This window comes from Pelodiscus sinensis, chromosome 1, assembly GCF_049634645.1.
Source record: "Pelodiscus sinensis isolate JC-2024 chromosome 1, ASM4963464v1, whole genome shotgun sequence".
NCBI lineage: Eukaryota > Metazoa > Chordata > Testudines > Trionychidae > Pelodiscus > Pelodiscus sinensis.
The window spans coordinates 186,664,726-186,685,122 of record NC_134711.1 but is presented as its reverse complement, the minus strand read 5'-3'; the positions used below and the strand labels follow the sequence as shown (position 1 = coordinate 186,685,122).

Below are 20,397 nucleotides of genomic sequence, written 5' to 3'. Positions count from 1 at the left end.
ATATATAAGAAACTGGTAACCTTATACATTTTGCATGCAAACTAAATTTACAATCATATACAGTTTCAATTTACAAGTTATTTAGTTATTTTGGAGATGTAGCTATTTCCATGATACAAGTTGGACTTCCCTTGTCCCACACCCTCAGGACCTAAACAGTCCCACACGAGAGGATTTTCCAGACCAAGGGAGGTCTTTCTCCTGCCACCAGACTAGGGAAGCCTGGCCCCACTTCTGCCCCAGCCCTTGGGCTTTCAAACTGCCACCAGCCCCGCTTCTGCCAGGATCAGAGCTTCGCAGCCAGAGCCAGAGCTCTGCAGCCATTGTGCAAAATCAATACAGCGCATACTAAATAGATTAACACCTGGCTAATCACTGTATTTCAGAATGCAACAGCTAATAGGGATATCATAAACAAGTTAAGGTGATTCTATAGAGAGGTCCAACTGCATTAGCTCCAGCTCAAGAGTTACTTCAATGTTTTTATCTATATCTGGAAGAATATATAAGATCACTGCTGATAAAAGTTGGCAGACTACACAATTTGTGCAGTGGTAAATAAAAAGGACATGTCACTATTACAGATCTGGATTGCTTTGTAAATCCATGTACATTCAAACATCATACAATTGAAAACAGCCAAGTGAAAAGCCATACTCCAGTAAAGAATACAAGCTCATACTTACGGGATCCTGGAAAGCAACGACTCTTAAAAGAATTTAGGAGTCATTGTGGATAGCCAACTAGAGTTTCCAGAGCAATGCTGTGGCTAAAAGGCCTAAAATACAGTCCTTGGATGGATAAACAGGAATAGGTATTTAAAAAACAGGAATAAACTGATATTACCTCTGTATATGGCATTATTGAGATCATTATTAAAATACTGTGTTTAGTTTTGATATTGACACTTTAAAATAGATGTTAAAAGTTGAAGAAAATTCAGAAAAGAGCCACAAGAATAATTTGAGGTCTGGAAAACCTGCTTTGCAGTTGAAATTTATAGAAAATTTTTGGAAATGTAGGATATTTCCATGGTACTTGTAAAAGTTGTGTCACATTCTGATTAAAATAATAGCATTATGAAAAATCAATACAGCACATACTAAATGGATTAAAAACTGTCTAACCATTGTATTTCACAATGTAACAGCTAATGGGGAAATCATCAACAAGTGAAGGTGTGAAAATTTTATCAAGTCGGCTTATTAAGGTAAAGGTTAAGATGTGACATTCTCATTCTTTGCCGGGGAGATGATGTCTGAAACCTGAGGGCTCTAGCAAAGGCATAATAACATGCCAATACTAGTAGCTGAAGCTGGACAAATTTAAACTGGGAGCCAGGGAAATAATTTTTGAGTGTGGATAATTAACCACTGAACTGCTTATCAAGAGATTATATAGATTCTCCATCTCTTGAAACTTCTAAATCAACACTGAATGCCTTTCTAAAACATATATGTGCTAACTCAAAAAGAAGATATGGGCTTGATGCAGGAATTACCAGGTAAAATTCTATTCCCTGAATTATGCAGCAAGTAAGATTAGATCATTATAATGGTTCTTCTGTTCTTGAAATCTATCAATTAGTTTATGGGAGCAGGAACTCTAAAGTGCATGTAAGAAGATCTCTGTAATATTCTGAAACTAGTGCATGAGAAAATAAGCAATCCTGAAACTAAAAGCAATATTATATGTCAATTAAAATCAAGCAGAGATCAAAATGAATTCGTGTTTATACATCAATGATTTATATACCTTGCTGTTTCAATTAAAAACTCAAAATGATTTGTTACTCCTCCAACTTTTACTTCTGTAATTTTTAAAAGTCTGTGTCAATGTAGCTAATATATTTACATATTTTACTATAGTTATACCTACCAAACCATCGCTTGGAGTAGGTTAATTGCATAGGAAGATATTACTATGTTTACATTTTCTCTTAAATTACTTTTTTAAAAAGCACAGTAAAGAGTCTGAGGACAAATTATTCAACTGTTTATCATACATAAGACTGCATGACTATAATACAAAGGGCTTGTCTTTTTCATTTAACGTTACAATATACACAGCAAGTCCGGACTAGATCTTACAATCTGAACACAGGTATTTAACCTTTTCCATGCTGTTTATGTTTACAATGCACAGAAGTCCTGTAACCAAACTGTGTAGTAAAGCACACAAAACTGGACTGTAACATAACACAGTATGCAGGAGCATTGGATTTTATGATTTTTCTTTATGTAAATATTTTTAAAACTGCTTTTAATTTTTGGTGCTTGCTAAAGTGTGGCAACCAACACAGGAAAATTACCCATATTTTATATTACCCTTATATTTCTAGACAGCAGTAAGTAATGGATTCCTCTTTATATTGCTAAACTCAGTGCTCTGTTTCTAAGATGACAGCATTTCAAATCACTGTAAACTTTTCTGAACTACTGAGTTAAAAAAATACTTTCATTCACAGGCTTGACATTTCAATAAAAAAATGGAGCCCTCGATAAAAAAAAAGTTGTGATTTACAAAAACTGGTAACCCCCAAATACTCATTTGCATTTACACAGTATTCAGTTGTTGTGTTGCCATTTGTTAAGTATAAGGGAAAAAACCCTTTTGTTCAGAAAAACTGACCTAGCCAGCCACATAAAATTGACCAGTATAACCATGCAATATTCTTCTGTTGAATTACCTTTTTAAAGGGCTTACTGGCAGAGGTAGATCACTGCTTCTGTAATATATAATGGGCAAACAATGTTCTGGGACAGGTAATTACTGAAATTACCCTTATTTTTTACTTTCACTGAAGTTTTATTCATAATATTTACAAATCTTTATGTGGGCCCATAAATTTAGCAACTGCCAAGCTGACTGTGTTATATTAAGGCAGCATAACCCAAAAATTAGGCACCTGTTAAATACAGCCTGTTAATTTCAGGTCTCACATGAGCTTTTTGCTTTACTCATACTATTGTTTTGGACCTGTTCATGCAATCAAAGTCTTGCCTTCAGGTTGACATTTATATTAATAAGGAATACAAGAATCAACTGCTGGTTTCATAGCTTCTGGATCTAGTGTCCCTTTTAACCTTCAGAAGCCTGAACACATTTATAATGTAACAGATGTTTAGTCTTGAATTAGATGTCGATCTATTATGTTCAGTACACAGATAGCTGTAAATGTATTGGCTATGAATTCAACAACAGTTCCAGTTTTGTTTAAGCAATAGTACAGCCATAATTTTCAACTGACATTTAAAAATGGTCTAATTACACCTTGTGTCAAAGTGCAGAACTGCTACATTATTGGTTACAGACATCTATGTGCTATAAAAACAGCTTTGGTACAATAAATTATCAAAAAAGAAAATAAATTTTTGTAAAATTCACAGCATAATTGTGAGGCAAAAAAGCAGTCACATAAAATTCTGCATTTTTTAAAAATGTTCAGAATGAACAGAAGACATCTTTGTGCAGAAGTAATGGTGGAGAAACCACGTGCCGAGAAAAAAGCAAAAGAAAAAAGTAAAAAGCAGGAAGGGACACAGTTGTAGCTATTTCCATCAAACGCAAACCACTACTTCTGTGACCTTCAACCAATAAGGAATTCAACTTTATGACACACGCAAAGTGACCTTGCAATACCTTACAATAAGTGGGTCACAAAAGTCTATTTTAAAAGAAAGGCCTCTTGAATTACCCATTCTCTGTTTTCAGCATTAAGGACTGTCTGCAAAAGCATGTCCAAAAGTGATTGCATCTGAAATGGTAGGCTCTTCTAATTTAAGAGTCCAAATCCATAAGGCCAAAGGTTATCCCAAAGACCACCAGTTAAGACCTCCCCAGGACTGGCCAGGACCAACCCGTTGATTGCTTCTCAGTGCACCTTAGTTATGAGACCAGTCATATTCCCATACTAGCTGACTGTGGTCTCTCAAATATGAGACACACAGAATCCCATTATAATTGCTGCTTTGATCCTCAGTAGATTCAGATAAGGAGAGTTCTGATCACCGCCACTTAACATGCTTAATGGCCCTCACAAACTCCATTACAACCGTCCCTGTTTACAGCTGAATATTACATATAATGTAATATGAAGGTCCCTCTTCCTTACAGTACTGCATTTCTGTGCCCATCTGTATTTGGGGAATTTAAAAAATCCATATTAATCAATCCCTTCCCCCAATCTTAAAGGGCCCTTTTATGTAAATCATGTGCAGTTTTTTGTTTTGTTTTTAATTTGCAACTAAGAGTAACATTTGAACATTAACCCCTGTTGAATGAGACAAAAAATATATGACTAGGTTGTGGCAGGTTAAAATGGAGGGATGGAAGGGAAAGCAAAGGTGAGAGAGACAACACCTCTAAGCTATCCATTAAGGTGGGTTTGGACATGGCTCTTAAAAAACTTCGTTGTCCCTTTGCAATCTTTTCAAGTTTAAAAAAATAGTCAGCTTTGCCCTTCTGTAGCGGTTCAGTGAGTTTATCTCCTTCTGATTCAAGCAGCTTTGCACTTTGTTTTTGGAAAAACACCACTTCTATAAAAACACACAAGAAACAAACTTAGTTTCAGTTTAGTCACGAGCTAGCTACAGGACTTTGCTGAACACAAACTCCTGTCATGGGAGATTCTTCTCTATCAATTCCTTGCCTCATTCCAAGATGTCCTTCAGTCATGTAATGAGCAGGACCTGTATTAGCAGAAAACTGGTATGTTGGATGTCCAGCTATGCCAGTCTCCTGGCGCGGATTAGAATAAACTGTTAAATTCACGTCCATAGCTCCATTTTGTCCAAAGTCCAACGTATTAGCAGCCACTGGGCGGTTCTGATAGGCTTGATTGCCTTGGTTACCAGTAGAGGAGGAAGATGTAGAGGAAGAAGTAGTTGAGGAAGACAGAGATGTCATGGAGTGGTGACTATGGCCCACCTCCATAGAATCCTGGGTGGAGGAGCTATTTGTTGGAGAATTGTAGACGCTTGGCCTGGTCCGGTTACCCAAAGCTTGCTGTCCATGATGGTGGTGGGGATGGTGGTGATGATGGTGATGGTGGGAACTATTTCCATGGTGGTGATGTAATGCATTCTGTTGTTGAGGGGTTACGTGGAAGGTGGTTTCTTGAACTGGATGGGTTTCAACAGTGACCTGCGTAGGAGCTTCAGTGCTTGTCCAACCAAGTGGAGGAGGAAACTGCTGTCGAACCTGTAATAGCAGTTTAAGAAATAAGAAGTTTAATCAAATATTTTGAATATGCCATTTATACAAAGAGCTTAAAAACCATTCACATTTACTTTCATGTAAGAAATAAAATTAAATTTTCAGTAGCAGAAAAAAGCTCTGATAAAAATGCCAAGTTAGAAATATTTCTGATATTATTTTCTAAATGTATCTTTGAAAAAGAAAAACTAGGACAGAGACTTCGAATATACAGGCAGTCCCCGACTTACGCGGATCCGACTTATGTCGGATCCGCACTTACGAACGGGGCTTTCTCGCCCCGGAGGTCGAGGTGGCGGATTGCTGCCTGCGAGCTCCGGGGCGAGAAAGCCCCGTTCGTAAGCTGCTCCCGGTGCGCCCCTGGTCTGCTGGAGACCGTCTCCAGCAGACCAGGGGCACCGGGACTGAAGCCGCAGCCGCGGCGGGGTCTCGCGCCTCTGAGACTTTGCCAGAGCAAAGCCTCAGAGGCATGGCACCCCGCTGCCGCTGCGGCTCTGCTCCCCGTGTCCCTGGTCTGCTGGGGGAGGGGGGGGGCGCAGCTAGTGTACCCCCCCCCCCCAGCAGACCAGGATTTTGTTATGGACCCTGGGGCAGAACAGCTGGGGTGCTGCCAATTGGTCCTGCAGCGCCGCTCTGGGCACTACTGGACCAACCCGGCAGCACCCCAGCTGCTCTGCCCCAGGTCCTGATTCAGCCGCTGCTGGTCAGTTTCAGCAGTGGCTGAATCAGGACGCCTGGGGCAGAGCAGCTGGGGTGCTGCTGGGTTGGCCCAGTAGTGCCAAGGAGCAAGGAGCGGTGCTACTGGAGCAACCCAGCAGCACCCCAGCTGCTCTGCCCCAGGCGTCCCCAAGTCAGCCGCTGCTGAAACTGACCAGCGCTGACTACAGGAAGCCCGAGGCAGAGTTGCTCTGCCCCAGGCTTCCTGGAATCAGCCGCTGATCAGTTTCAGCAGCAGCTGACTTGGGGACGCTTGGGGTTCTTAAGTTGAATCTGTATGTAAGTCAGAACTGGCGGTCAGTTTCAGCAGCGGCTGAATCTGGACACCAGTTCCGACTTACATACAGATTCAACTTAAGAACAAACCTACAGTCCCTATCTTGTACGTAACCCGGGGACTGCCTGTAATGTTGCTGTTACACAAGAATTCCAGGTAACCTTACTTGTAAAAAGCAAAGAAGATGTAAAAAGCAAATTCGAGGCAGCATTTTTTAAATGATAGTAATGATTAAGTATATGTTTACATAGTGGCTACCACAACAGGACCCTGGGTCTCGGATGTATGCCTGTAGTATGGCAAAACACATTATTTGTATTAACATTATTAAACAAGTATGCTGTTGTTTGAAGCTTGCATTGAGATGCCAATGGCATTGGAAGAATATTATTTACAAATCTACTGAAATATGTAGCTAATAAAACTGATTTAATTAGTTTTATTTTCATATTTGTTCCCTTCACCTGGGAAGAAGTACTTGAAATTACAGAGTTCTCTCTTATGATAGTGAAGGCAATACTGAGAAACTTTTTTGTAGCTTGTTTGTTTTTCTAGCTTTATGTTATAAAGTAGTGAACAGTAATGGCTAATAATACTACCTCAGTATATCAAGTAGATATATATTAATTTATAATTTTTAAATAAGACTATAGTTCAATGAATAATAAAAGCAATAAAAAATATTATGCTACTATATTAAGTTGCACTTGTATAGTGGCCTTCTTCTAAGAAAATGTCTTGGAAACATAAGTTTGGCCTACCATAAGCTTTGTGGTGTTTATAGGGAACAAAAAATGGGAACAAAAAAAAGAAACTGATGCACAGGTTTACATGTGGACAGATCCTGTCACTGCAAGTTCTGTGTGGATTCTCTGCAAACCTACTGTAACTCTAGCACAAAAAGAAGGCATGTGTAAAATACTGTGAATGACAAAAAGTTGGGAGTTACTGACAACACAGAAGAGGACTAGAATATCATACAGGAAGATATGAATGACTTTGAAAACTGGAGTAATCAAAATGGGATGTAATTTAATAGAGCAACATGTAAGGTCATGTACTTATGGACTTTTTTTTTTCCTGTAAGTTGGGGGCTTATTTGTTGGAAGCAACAAATAAGGATAAAGATATGGGTATATCAGTTTATCACAGGATGACTATGAGTTGCCAATGTAATGCAGTGAAAAAAGATTAATGCAGTCCTACAATGCATCAGGTAAGATATTTCCAGAGAGACACGGAAGTGCTAATACCACTATACAAGGCACTGGTGAGACCTCAACTGGAATATTTTGTGCATTCTGGTCTCCTATGTTTAAGAAAGATTAATTCAAACTGTAACAGATGAAGAAGAGGATTACTAGGATGATCTGAGGAATGGAAAACCTACCTTACGAGAGGAAACTCAAAGAGTTTGCCTTGTTTATCTTAACCAAAAGAAGGATGAGGAGAAGTATGATTGATCTCTATAAATATATCAGAAGGATAAATACCAGCAAGAGAGGAGTTATTTAAGTTAAGCACCAATGTGGACACAAGAACAAATGGATATAACCTAGCCATCAACATTAGGCAAATTAGACAAAGGTTTCTAACAATCAGAGGAGTGAAGTTCTGGAATAGCCAATGGGAGTTATGGGAGGCAAAAACCTAACTAGCTTCAAGACAGAGCTTGATAAATGTATGGACATACGGTATGATGAGACTGTTGAAACGACATATTTACTGTCTGTGACTGCCAGCAGGAAATAGCTCCAACAGCCAGTGATGGGGAACTAGCTGGGGAATCTTCTTGCCAAGATGCTCAGGGTCTAATGGATCATCAAATTTGGGGCTGGGAAGGAAATTTCCCGTGTTAGATTGGCAGGGACCTGAGGAGTGGAGGGGTTTCCTTCCTCTGCCACTTGGATCACTTGCAAGTTTAAACTAGAGTAAATGGTGGATTCTTTGTAACTTCAAGTCTTCAAATCCTGATTTGCAAACTTCAGTAACTGAGCCAGAGATTGTGGATCTATTACAGAAGTGGGTAGGCAAGGTTCTGTGGCCTGCAATGTGCAGAATAGACTAGATGATTGTGGTGGTCCATCCTGGCTTTAAAGTATATATTCAAACTGCTCTTTAGGATGAAATGGAAGGTTTAAGACTATTTGGATTCTTTTGCTCTTCACAGAGAAATGGAGGAAAAGCTGTCAGAGACCTAGGAGCCTTTTTGTTGCTGGCACTACATAGCAAGAGAGGGAGGAGATTCTTCCCCCTTACAGCTGCAGGATTTCCCAGTACTTAGCTTGGCCTCCGTCTGACCTGGAGGGGGAAGAAGAAAAAGTTACTCACCTTGTGTGCAGTATCAATGGTTCTTCGAGATGTGTCCCTCTGTGTGCGCTCCACTTCAGGTGCTGGTGTGTCCTTGTGCTGGCGATCAGAGACTTTTGGTAGTTCCTGGCCATGCATGTACAGTAATGACATCTTGTGTCATTGGTGTCTGTTGATTGTGCATGTGGCGCTTCCATTCCTCCTCTACAATGGATATAGCTCTGAGAAGGCTCCAAAGTAGGGGAGGATAGAGGGTAGTGGAGCACCCACAGGGGGCACATCTTGAAGAACTATCGTTATAGCACACGGTGAGTAACTTTCTCTTTGAGTATTGTCCCTGTGGGTGCTCCACTTCAGATGTCTAAAAAGCTGTGTCAAGCTGAGGAGGTGGGTTTTGGAGCCACATTCCAGACATAGTGGATAGTACTGCCTGCCCGCCCCATTGATGTAGACAGGATCAGACCAGATGTTACAGCATAGTGTCTGGCAAAAGCATGCTTCAATGACCAGGTTGCTGCTCTGCAAATGTCTGTAAGCGAGACATTATTGAAAAACGCTGTCGTTGATGCTACAGCTCTGGTGGAGAGCGCCGTTATGACTGCAGGTGGTTGTCTGTTGTGAATGGTGTAGCAGATGTGGATACAGGAGGAGATTCACTTTGATAACCTCTGAGAGGAAAATGACTGCCTTTTGGATCTTTCCAAAATGGAAGAAAAGAGCCTCAGGGATTTTCTCTAGGGCTTTGTCCTGTTGAGGTAAAAAGCAATGGCTTGTCGGATGTCCAGAGTGTGCAAGGAGGCTCGAAGAGCATTCTTACGTGGTTTCAGGAAGAAACCAGGTAAGTTTATTGGTTCATTTATGTGAAAAGAAGTGGGGACTTTCAGTGGGACTTTGAGGTGGGGTCTTAATATCACCTTGTCCTTGCTGAAAATCGTGGGGGGGAGAGGGGGTCGGCAATCAGAGCTGCTATTTCATCCATCTCTACTTGATGTGACTGTTACGAGGAAGGCTACTTTCACAGACATGTGTAGGAGGGAGCATGTGGCAAGTGGTTCTAAAGAAGGTCTTGTGAGACTTTTGAGGCCATGATTGAGGTCCCAACAAGGGAGTAGGGGGCTCTCACTACAGGAAGTTTTTCTGGAGACCAATTAATAACCTTTTGATTATTGGGTGTGAGAAGACAGAAACCCCATCCAGAGGTTCATGGAATGTTGCAACTGCAGCTGTGTGGACTCTTATTGAGTTATGAAACAGGCCTGATTCTTTCAGTTGAAAGAGGTAGTCCAATATGATTGATAAAGATGCATGAGAGCACGAAATATTGTGATTATGTTGGACCCACTCTGAGAACCTCTTATATGTTTAAGTTCTCCTAGAGGAAGGTCGTCAGCTATTTATTAATATCTGTTTCACTCCATCTGAGCAAGAGGTTTCAGCATCATGGAGCCATAAAGGAACCAGGCCTTGAGATGGAGAGTCTTTGAGTTCAGGTGGAGTGTGTGGCTGTAATGCTGTGAGAGAAGACTGGACCACCATAGGAACATATGGGGACTGCAAACAGATAATCAGTTGAGATATGGACACCGAATCTGTCTGGATCATGCGGGCGTTACCAATATGACTCGTGCTTGGTCCTGACAAATCTGTGGAATGAGTGGTAAAGGTGGGAAGGTGTAGAGAAGTGGGGATTCCCATTTCAGAAAGAAGGTATCGCCCAGGGATCCCTTGCCAAGGCCTGCCCTGGAGCAAAAAAGGTGGCATTTACAGTTGTGATGGGTCACAAAGAGATCTATGCTGAGGTAACCACACTTGCAAAACACCTCATGGAGGGCTGTCGTGTTCAACACCCACTCACGTTGATCTGGAAAGACATGGCTCACGTTCTCCACTGTTCTCTCACATTGAGGGCCCCTGAAAGATAGGTGGCATTGGGGTAATGTGGTGTTGTATGCACCAGTTCCATAATTTGATAGCTTCAGCACATAGGGAGTTGGATTATGCTCCCCTTGGCAGCAGATATAATTCATGGATGTTATGTTGTCGGCAAATATATGGACTATCCTGTTCTGAATACGTTAGGGACTCGACAAATCGCTGTTTCTACTCGCCCATGGCGAGTAGATTTCAGCTGGTCGCCCCGTTCACTGGCGGTGCGCACATGCGCAGTGCGGGTCTTGCGCATGCGCAGTGCGGGGCTGGCGAGTAGAATTCGCCACCGTTTGTCAAGCCCTGGGCATGCATATCGCACCTCTCTCAATTCTAAGAGGTTGATATGTAACTTTGTCTGAGGGTATGTCTACACTACCCTCCTAGTTCGAATTAGGAGGGTAGTGTAGACATACTGCACTTGCAAATGAAGCCCGGGATTTGAATTTCCCGGGCTTCATTTGCATAAGCGGGGCGCCGCCATTTTTAAAACCCCGCTGGTTCGAACCCCGTGCAGCGCGGCTACACGGGGCACGAACTAGGTAGTTCGAACTAGGCTTCCTAGTTCGAACTACCGTTACTCCTCGTGGAATGAGGAGTAACGGTAGTTCAAACTAGGAAGCCTAGTTCGAGCTACCTAGTTCGTGCCCCGTGTAGCCGCGCTGCACGGGGTTCGAACGAGCGGGGTTTTAAAAATGGCGGCGCCCCGCTTATGCAAATGAAGCCCGGGAAATTCAAATCCCGGGCTTCATTTGCAAGTGCGGTATGCCTACATTACCCCGCTAGTTCGAACTAGCGGGGTAGTGTAGACATACCCTCAGAGAGATAATTTGCCCTGCACATGCAGGAGTATAGCTGTGCTCCCCACCCCAGGAGGGAGACATGTGTAGTTACAGTAGTGGTCAGAGGAGGTTGTTGGAAACAAACTTCTTGGAGAATATTGTGCAGTTGTGTGTACCATTGGAAGGACATGAGAATGTGCTGGGGGATGGAAACTGTCTTGTTTAGAGGGTCTCTGGAAGGAACATAGACAGCTGCCAACCAGGCTTGGAAGAGACTTGTACTGTATTGATGAGAGCAACGATCAGGTCTAGCCTGTGTTTGGGGAGCATTACTCTGGCTGTAGTGAAGTCCAATTGAGCTCCTATGAACTCTAGAACCTATGTGGGTTCCAGAGTGGATTTATGGTAATTGATGTGAAACCGGCAGGTTGTGCAGCAAATAATAGTGGACCATGCCTCATGGGTTGTGCTAGAATGTCCTTTTGATAAGACAGTCGTCTAGGTAGGGAACTATCACCCCCAGGAGGTTGGTGGTATGCTGCTACAACTGCTAATGTTTTAGTGAAAACCCATGGTGCTGTTGATAAACCAAACAGAGAGAAGTCGGTATTGGTAATGACTAGTGCCTACTGTGAACTGAAGAAAGCGTCTGAGCACCAAATGGGTAGTTATGTGAAAACAGGCATCCTGGAGATGTTTAGTGCTGGTATGATGGTTGCCAGCGTTACCATCCTGAACCTTCGGTTTCTGATGTATTTATTGAGTTGTCTGAGATCAAGTATGGGCCTCCATCCCCTGTCTTCTTCTGTGTTAGGAAGTACTTGGAACCCGAAAACTCTTCTGTGGGAAAGTAATGGGACCTCTCTATTTCTCTAATTTGAAGCAGATGTTGAACTTCTGTTTGTAACAGATTCCCATGAGAAGGGTCCCTGAAGAGGGATGGGGAAGAAGGGTGGGTGAGAGGAATAGAGGTTAAAGGGATGGATAATCTCTAACACCCACCAATCAGATGTGTTAAAAAGGCTGAAGCTGGTGAGTTAACTGAAGATCTTTTAGTGTAGATGGTAACACCACGAAGATGTTGCTCAGACCCCCGACCAAACCTTCAAAACTGTTGTTTGGAGGTGGATGGTTGTTTTTTTGAGGGTTGGTGTTGCAGCCTATGTCTGTTGTCTTTACCTATAATCAAAGGATCTCTCTGTCTGCCTGTAAGTACCCCTAGGCCGAGGATAGCTGTTGTACCTCTGCCGCTTGGTAGGTGGAGTGTACATGCCTAAGGTCCTGAATGTAATATGAGAGTTCACTGTATGTAAGACGTCATCCGTCTTCCTGGCAAAGAGATGTGACTTATCAAAGGGGAGGTCCTTCACCTTCAACTGAAGTTCTTTTGGTATGCCCAAAGTTCGGAGCCAAGAGGCCCTACACATGGCTATAGCTGTTGCAGTGCTTTGAGCTGCAGTCTGCCACGTTGAGAGCTGTTTGAAGTGCTGTTTGGGCAACTGTATGGTCTTCTGTGATGATGGCCTGAAGTTGTTGGTGCTTTTGATCAGGAAGGAACTCTAAAGGTCCTGTAGTTTTCAATAATTTATATGATCATAACCCACTAAGAGTGCGGAATAGTTGGCCACAGAGTTGTAGTGTTGCCAATGAATATATTTTTATTCCTAGTGTATCTAGGTGATTGTGATCCTTATCTGGGAATGTGTTACAAAATTGTTGGTATTTCTACCTATGATGCCCTGAATCAACCACCAAAGAATTAGGTTGGGGGTGAGAGAAGAGAAAGTCCATGTGTTTCACTGGCACAAAATATTTCCTGTTTGCTCTTTTATTCGTGGGGGTTGCAGATACTAGCATCTGCCACATGGTGTCAGCAGGATCTATTATTGCCACGTCCATCAGGCAATCTTCGATAATGTGTTTGGTTGTAAGATTCTCAACAGTCTGTGCTGTTTTTCTTGGACTTTGTGGAGGGCTGTTTCTTGAGCGTTAGCAACATGTTTAATTAGCTCCTGGAACTGTTTGATATCATCCACTAGAGCAGGAGTGGTGGGGATGATTGCCTCATACAGAGGATGAATTGTGGGGAGTGGATCTCTGCTCCTCTTCTGCCATGTCGTCGTCCTTATCCAACAAGATATCAGTTGTTCAGGAAGAGTAGGATTGGTCTCCTGAGACATGTGGAGAAATCTAGTAGGTCTCCTTGCCGGTGTTGAGGGTTCTGTATACCGGGTCCTGTGTGAGGACCATACCAGTTCCCCGATTATGGTGGGGTGGGTAGGGCCGGGCCAATGTCGGCCATACCATCAGGGCAAAGGCAGTGCGTAGGTGGGTCTGGTGTGTTGAGAGTCCCACGGGGTGCACCTTTGGGTGGGTGAAGAGTGTTGTAATCAAAATCTCCTGCACTTTGGTCCAGTGTCTGGATCGCTATACAAACCTGATGGTACCAGTGGCCCAGGAAAGTAGCAGGAGAAGACAGGTCAGGCTGGAGAATGTGGAACCAAGAGAACCTTCAGCTCTACATAGGCTGGTGGACTTGGTGCAGACTTATGTTTAGAAGATTTGTGCAGTGCCGGTTTTAGCAGTGCCGGGATAATCCCACCAATGCTGAGGATGGTGTCCGTGTCAGAGCCCATGGAGGCATCATGACAGCACAGGATGGACTTGGTACTGTCTTCAAAGCTGCTTTTGGTACCACAGTTGGTGATGCATCTGGAGTTGGTGTGGTCATCACTGGTACCGAGGTCTTGTGCCTCAGTTCTACTATGCATACCGATGTACTGTGCTGTCCTTTCCCTGGCAGAGTGCTGGAGGTGCCAGACTTATTGGCTGTACTGGGTCTTGTTGCAGTAGGCACTAGAGGGAATGACCTGGCAGGACTGGTTTTGGCCTTTGAAGTTGCCTTCTCCCATGAAGAAAAGGGATTTTTCTTCGATAAGGTGGAAGATTTATTCCATCTGAGGTTTTTTCAGAGGATGATGGGCTCTCATGGGGTAGTTGAAGAGACTTTTCATATAAGAAAGTCTTAAGGCAATTTTCTCTCTCACACCTTGCCTAGGCAGTAGTGCAGTGTGAGCACTTCCTTCAGATGTCTGGAGACCACCACTGGGTCGCTGCATGAATTGCACCTCTTGAAGCCTGGGGAGCCAGGCATGATGAAAAGGGTGAGTATGAAGGTGGGGAAAACTCTTCTTTTTATTAAAAAAAACAACAAAAACAACCCAGGGGTTGAAAAACTTGGAATGAGAGGAAACTCAGCTATTTTTCATTATAGATTGAAGGAAAGGGTGACTGCTGGAGCTCCATCTACAGCTAAGGACAGTAGAGAAGGAACTGAGGCGTCATGCTGTGCACACAGTCAACAGACACCAAAGACACAAGACTATGCTACTGTGCATGTGTCACGGTGCAGGCTGGCACTGCAACCAAAAATCTCCAATTGCTGATGCAACGACACAACACCTCTTGAAGTGGAGCACCTACAGGGACATCATTCGAAGAACTCTTCAAGACATCCTAGTGGGCAAAGCCAGAGCAACCCAGAATCACCCCCAGGAAACAGAGAGCTGGGGCAGTAACTATAAAGGCTAGAGCTAAAAGCTCAATTGGGTACCAGCATGAAGGAAGCCAGACATCCTGTCCAAGCTCCTGAGCGGAGAGGCTCAGCCATACCACTGAGAAGAAAATCGGACTGCCAAGATGTCTGGCAAACTCGGAAGGCTGGCCAGGACTTCCAAACTGCTGGCAGTCTAGAAGGCTGGCCAGGATTACCGATAACCCCAGACTCTGAGCCGATGTAAACCCTGCCAGAGTCTTTATTCTCTGCAGACCCAGAGAAGCAGAGACCAAGCCAGGAAGGCCCACACAGCGAACCAGTAAGTAGTCCAGGGGTAGGAGACCCATGTCTGCCTGAGGATTTGGAAGCGAACTAGATAGCATGTTGTGGTCAGGATCTTTCTCTCCCTCCCCACCCACAGGGAACTGGACAACGTGTTGTAACCAGGATCCCCGCTGACTTAGGGGCAACCAGAGCTGCCCGTTAGGGTGCTGGGCTGGGACGCAGTGGAGCCAGCAAGCCTGCATTCCCTACGTGGCAGGTTCCTCGTTTCAGGCCACACTCATGCGCTTGTTGGCACTCTGACAGAGGCAAGAAGACCCAACCGCCATTCAGCCTGAGAACAGAACTGAACCTCTTAAACTACTTGCCATCCTACCCTGAAGAAGACCCTGGGCATAGAAAGTATTGCTTAGCCTGAGGACAGGCAGGAGTCCCTAATTTACTAGTTGCTCCACCCCATTCTAAACAAGATCCTGAGCCTGTAAACTATTGCTCAGCCAGACAACAGGCCTGAGCCTGCTTAAACTGTTGTTTCCCCACCCTGAGCTAGGATCAGGGCGAAATGACTGCTACTCAGCCAGACAGTGGCCTGAGCTCTGAGACTCTTCATTGCCCTGCCCTAAGCTAGGGCCATGGCAGACTGGCTGCTACTCGGATCAGGTATAGGCCAGATCATCCGAACTGTTATGGGCCCATCCTGAAGCAGGACTGGACTACTAACATGTCTGTTTCCAGTGTTGTGAGGCAACTTGGCCTCCCTCCAGGACAGGACCAGTACAACAAGATATTCACAAAAGATTATCTGTGACAGAACAGGGACTAGAAGAACCCCAATTCTTCCAACTGCCAGTTCCTTGCCTAGCCTACCCTTCTTCCTCACTTCAAAGTGCTAATTAGCATAAATCTTAACATTACAGGATAGCTTATGGAGTCAATCCTCTCAAAATATACAAGGCCTTGAGGTTTTATAATGCATCAAGAATCAGCTCTGTTCAAGAGCGTACCTGTGGACTGTGTGTTTCACAGTCCATAGCTTGGACAGCAGCAGTGAAATGTCCACCACTATGTCGATGCTGATGTGTAGGGTCTGACCGAGCCCTTCCAGTGTTGTTTATCCGAGAAGATCCACCTATAACAACCATAACAAGCAATAATAGTTCAGAAGCAGTATTTACAATATTCTATAGCACAACTGTGTTAGGAACAAACTTAGGCTTTGATCTTGAAACTATTTACTCCTCATAAAGCACAAATAGCTCTAGATTAAAAAAATTCTATTGGATTTTTAAGTTTATATGTTGAAATGGGAATCTATTATTAATATTTTAAATATTTTGTTTTTATAAAGACAGCTTTCAGAAAAATTGCTGACTATACATTTTTGATATTTTCAATTTAAAATAATACTGTCTTGACAATTTTCCAATGAGAAATATACCTGAGCTTGAAGATGTGCTAGAGGTGGTTCCTGAAGACTGTGACTGCTCCATGGCAGGACTTGTAGACACACTGTTACTTGTATTTGTACCTTCATCTGCTGTTTTCTTAAAGAAACTGTGCTGCAGGGCGTAATAAGGTTGAATTCGGGTTTTGGGGTCATAATCAAGCATCCTTAAGATGAGGTCTTTGAATTTCAAGTAGTCAGCTACAGTATGACCCGATTCCCCAGTTCGTCGTCCACCTGGTCCCCCCGTTTCAACTCCAAGTATATTATGAAGTTTGCGAGTTCCAGGTGGTTTATACTCCTATTGAGAAATTAACAGTTAATTTTCATTCAAGTTATAAACTAAACTCTGCATTATCACCATGAAAATAAATCATAAAAGAAACACAATCAAATTAAGAGAGCTCTTTGTCAGTACTGATAATATTATTAGATTTACTTTTCAAATCAATTCTATCATATTTAACAATATTCAATAATGTTAAAATTAAGTCTTCAGAAGAATAAATATTTTTAATCCATACAACTGTTACCACAGAAACATTGAGAATATTCTATCCCTTATGTAGAATACCTAACCCTACCCTTTTTCCATCTTTGGTCTTCTTTAAGTTCCAAGTGCCATCTGGCAACTTCTCAAAGAACTTTCTTGCTTTTGGTGCTTGGTCAAGAATGTGAGCAGGTGCTATGCCCAGAACTTCCACTATTTTATTCATTTGATCCACCTGTTCAAAAGAAAGACTAGTTATACAAACAAATGTAGTAAATAACTAGGCAATGGGATAGAATCTAAAATTCTAGATAGAAGTGAGAAGAAAATTAGATCTACCTTAAAAAAAGGTGTTGAGTTACAAATCAGCTGTAACATTTGAGAATATCATTTCTTATTTATGTAGAGAATACACAAATATGTACAATTGTCAACATCTCTAGAAATCAATACATTATAATTTGATACAAGCAATCTGTGCTTTAGACTCCCTTCAAAATATATTCCTACTGCAATGTTGATGCTAATTTTAAAACAATCAAATAGGCTTCCTCCATGTGTATCATACAATTAATTAGATCCAAGTCCTGTTTAGAAAGAATGAAGAATAAGATCAGTTCTACCACTGAGAATTTACACACCTCGTTTGCTCCACTAAATAGAGGTTCTCCAGTGTGCATTTCAACTAAAATACACCCAAGGGACCACATGTCAATTGCAAGGTCATAAGGCATTCCCAGTAGCACCTCTGGAGATCTATAAAAACGACTCTGGATATATTGGTATATCTGAAATAAACACAAAGATAATGAATAATTTCTAAAGAGCCCTGTCCTGATTTAGACATTAGTGACTTAAAAGAAAAGTCCACAGAAAAGTATTTTGAGGTTGGAGAGAACCAAAAGGGAAGTCTGGAAATGTAATAACATATGTAAACATCAGAACTTGTTCTTGAAGTCTCAAGAATTTATACACTAATACTTAATAAAATACTAGTACTATCCTGACCACCCCTAATATCTGCTACTTGTCTTTAAAAATAGGACCTTGCTCACAGTGATTTATTTGTCCATTTAAATTAATCTTTAAGAAAAAATTTGATTTCTCCCAATTTGGACTAATATCCTCCACTGAATATCTGAATCAGATTTCTGTTGGGTACTTGTTGTTGGGGAACATCCTTCTTCACATTCCTCCCAGCACTAAGCTGTTGCAAAGAAAAGGGGATGGCTTTCTTAATCTTTACAGATAAAATTTCATAAGTGCCTAAGTGACATGCAGGCTTAAATTACATGTGCAAAAGCAATTTAGGCACTTAGGAGCTCAGTCCCACTGCTTTTAATGAGCCTTAAGTTTCCAAGTCACTTCGATGCATTTGAAATTTTCTCTCTAAAATTCCTAGTCATCTGCCTCACTGATAACCCTGTTTTAGAGCGGTCAGGCAGAGAATGGTAAAACTATGGGATGTTTCTTCACTGACTGCCATTCAGTCAGTGAACAACCTTTCTATATACCAGAATACATTAGGCCGTAATAAATATGCTTCATGTATCTTAGAAATAATGTCCTTGAATAGAGTGCTAATGAAAACTAAAGTAGGTAGAGTCCAATTCTTCCCCAGGAAGGGAGAAACTTTGGCACCTGAGTAATGCTAAACCAACACCAGTTTCCTCAACTACGCAGTATTCCACTTCTTATTTTCTACAATTCCTAATAGTCTCCTCAAAGCTTTAATAATCTGGTTGGCCCAGTTTTTAAAAAGCTCTTCTAATATTATTTGAATATCTTGAATATTTTTAACAACCCATCCCAAGTAAGTATTATCTTAAAATTGAAAAAGAAATACAAATACAGAAAAAGAAAATACTACTGAAATATTTATTAATCTTGTACCATATTAATCTTCTACTGCTAAATGAGGAAGTCTTGCATTATCAAATAATGTCAGGAAAGTTAATTGGGAATTTGTTAAAGATATTATCTTTTTACACACACTTTTTATGTGGCCCCATCATCAAAGCAAATGAGTGTTTTATATTAATCAACATGAGCAAAACTGAAATTGGCAATGAGAAAATGTTAGGATTCGCTTAATCTTATTTTTCATTTTCCTCTCAAATTTCTTATTAAACCAACATTAACATTTAAATAACACCTACCCTCTGCCCAAGTTGGCAAGAACTGCCAAAATCAACAATCTTGATAGCGCTTCGTTTGGGGTTACAGAGCAGGATATTCTCCGGTTTTAGGTCACAGTGAATGATACTAAGTTCAGGAGTCGCGAGGAAAAGCAGCGCAGTGCACATCTGCTGTGCAAACTTCCGTGTCAGGTTCAGTGAAACACCTCTGAAGTTGGTGTTCCGCAATAGGTCATAAAGATTGTAGGACAACATTTCAAAAACTAAGCAGAGATGGTTTCGGAACATAAAGTGGCGTTTCAAATGCACTAAAAGAGGAAAGAAAACAATTTAGATTAGAAGTACACGTTCACTACGATAGTAAACAAATGCAAAAATACAACAAATTATTACACAAGATACTTCAATTATCTTTAAGATTAACTTCTAACATGTTTATTAAAACATGGGTGATGTATCTGAGGAACTGTCCCGGATTGAAGTGTCATTAGAGGAGGTTTTGGAACAAATAGAAAAACTTAATGTTAACAAATCTCCGGGACCGGATAGCATTCATCCAAGGGTTCTAAAAGAACTCAAATTGGAAATTGCTGAGCTATTATCTGTGGTTTGTAACCTATCCTTTAAATCGGCTTCCGTACCTAATGACTGGAAGGTAGCCAACGTGACACCAATATTTAAAAAGGGCTCTAGAGGCGATCCTGGCAATTACAGACCGGTAAGTCTAACTTCAGTACCGGGCAAATTAGTCGAAACAATAGTAAAGAATAAAATTGTGAAGCATGTAGAAGAACATAATTTGTTGGACAAAAGTCAACATGGTTTCTGTAATGGGAAATCCTGTCTTACTAATCTATTAGAGCAAAATGCAGGACAATGTAGCACTTTAAAGACTAACAAGATGGTTTATTAGGTGATGAGCTTTCGTGGGCCAGACCCACTTCCTCAGATCAAACAGTGGAAGAAAAAAAAGTTTTGCTTCCACTATTTGATCTGAGGAAGTGGGTCTGGCCCACGAAAGCTCATCATCTAATAAACCATCTTGTTAGTCTTTAAAGTGCTACATTGTCCTGCATTTTGCTTCAGCTACCCCAGACTAACACGGCTACATTTCTATCACTAATCTATTAGAGTTCTTTGAAGGGGTTAACAAACATGCGGATAAGGGGGATCCAGTAGATATAGTATACTTGGATTTTCAGAAAGCCTTTGACAAGGTCCCTCACCAAAGGCTCTTGTATAAATTACATGGCCATGG

General features: G+C 41.7%; 1 protein-coding gene across 4 annotated transcripts in view; it reads right to left on the bottom strand.

Annotated features, from left to right (window-relative positions):
- Window positions 1–1,982: 1,982 nt before the first annotated feature.
- The window catches only part of DYRK1A (dual specificity tyrosine phosphorylation regulated kinase 1A), a 152,102-nt gene continuing 133,687 nt past the window's right edge, over window positions 1,983–20,397 (bottom strand). For 3 of the 4 annotated variants that reach the window (XM_075911883.1, XM_075911897.1, XM_006125985.3), the window contains exons 7-12: window positions 19,161–19,447; window positions 17,643–17,789; window positions 17,096–17,236; window positions 16,506–16,812; window positions 16,072–16,196; window positions 1,983–5,202 (exon numbers count right to left, since the gene is read on the bottom strand). In XM_075911883.1, coding sequence (XP_075767998.1) covers window positions 4,579–5,202; window positions 16,072–16,196; window positions 16,506–16,812; window positions 17,096–17,236; window positions 17,643–17,789; window positions 19,161–19,447 — 1,631 coding nt within the window. In that variant the 3' untranslated portion in view covers window positions 1,983–4,578. The remainder of the gene's footprint in view (window positions 5,203–16,071; window positions 16,197–16,505; window positions 16,813–17,095; window positions 17,237–17,642; window positions 17,790–19,160; window positions 19,448–20,397) is intronic. The other variant, XM_075911902.1, reaches the window with a different exon arrangement.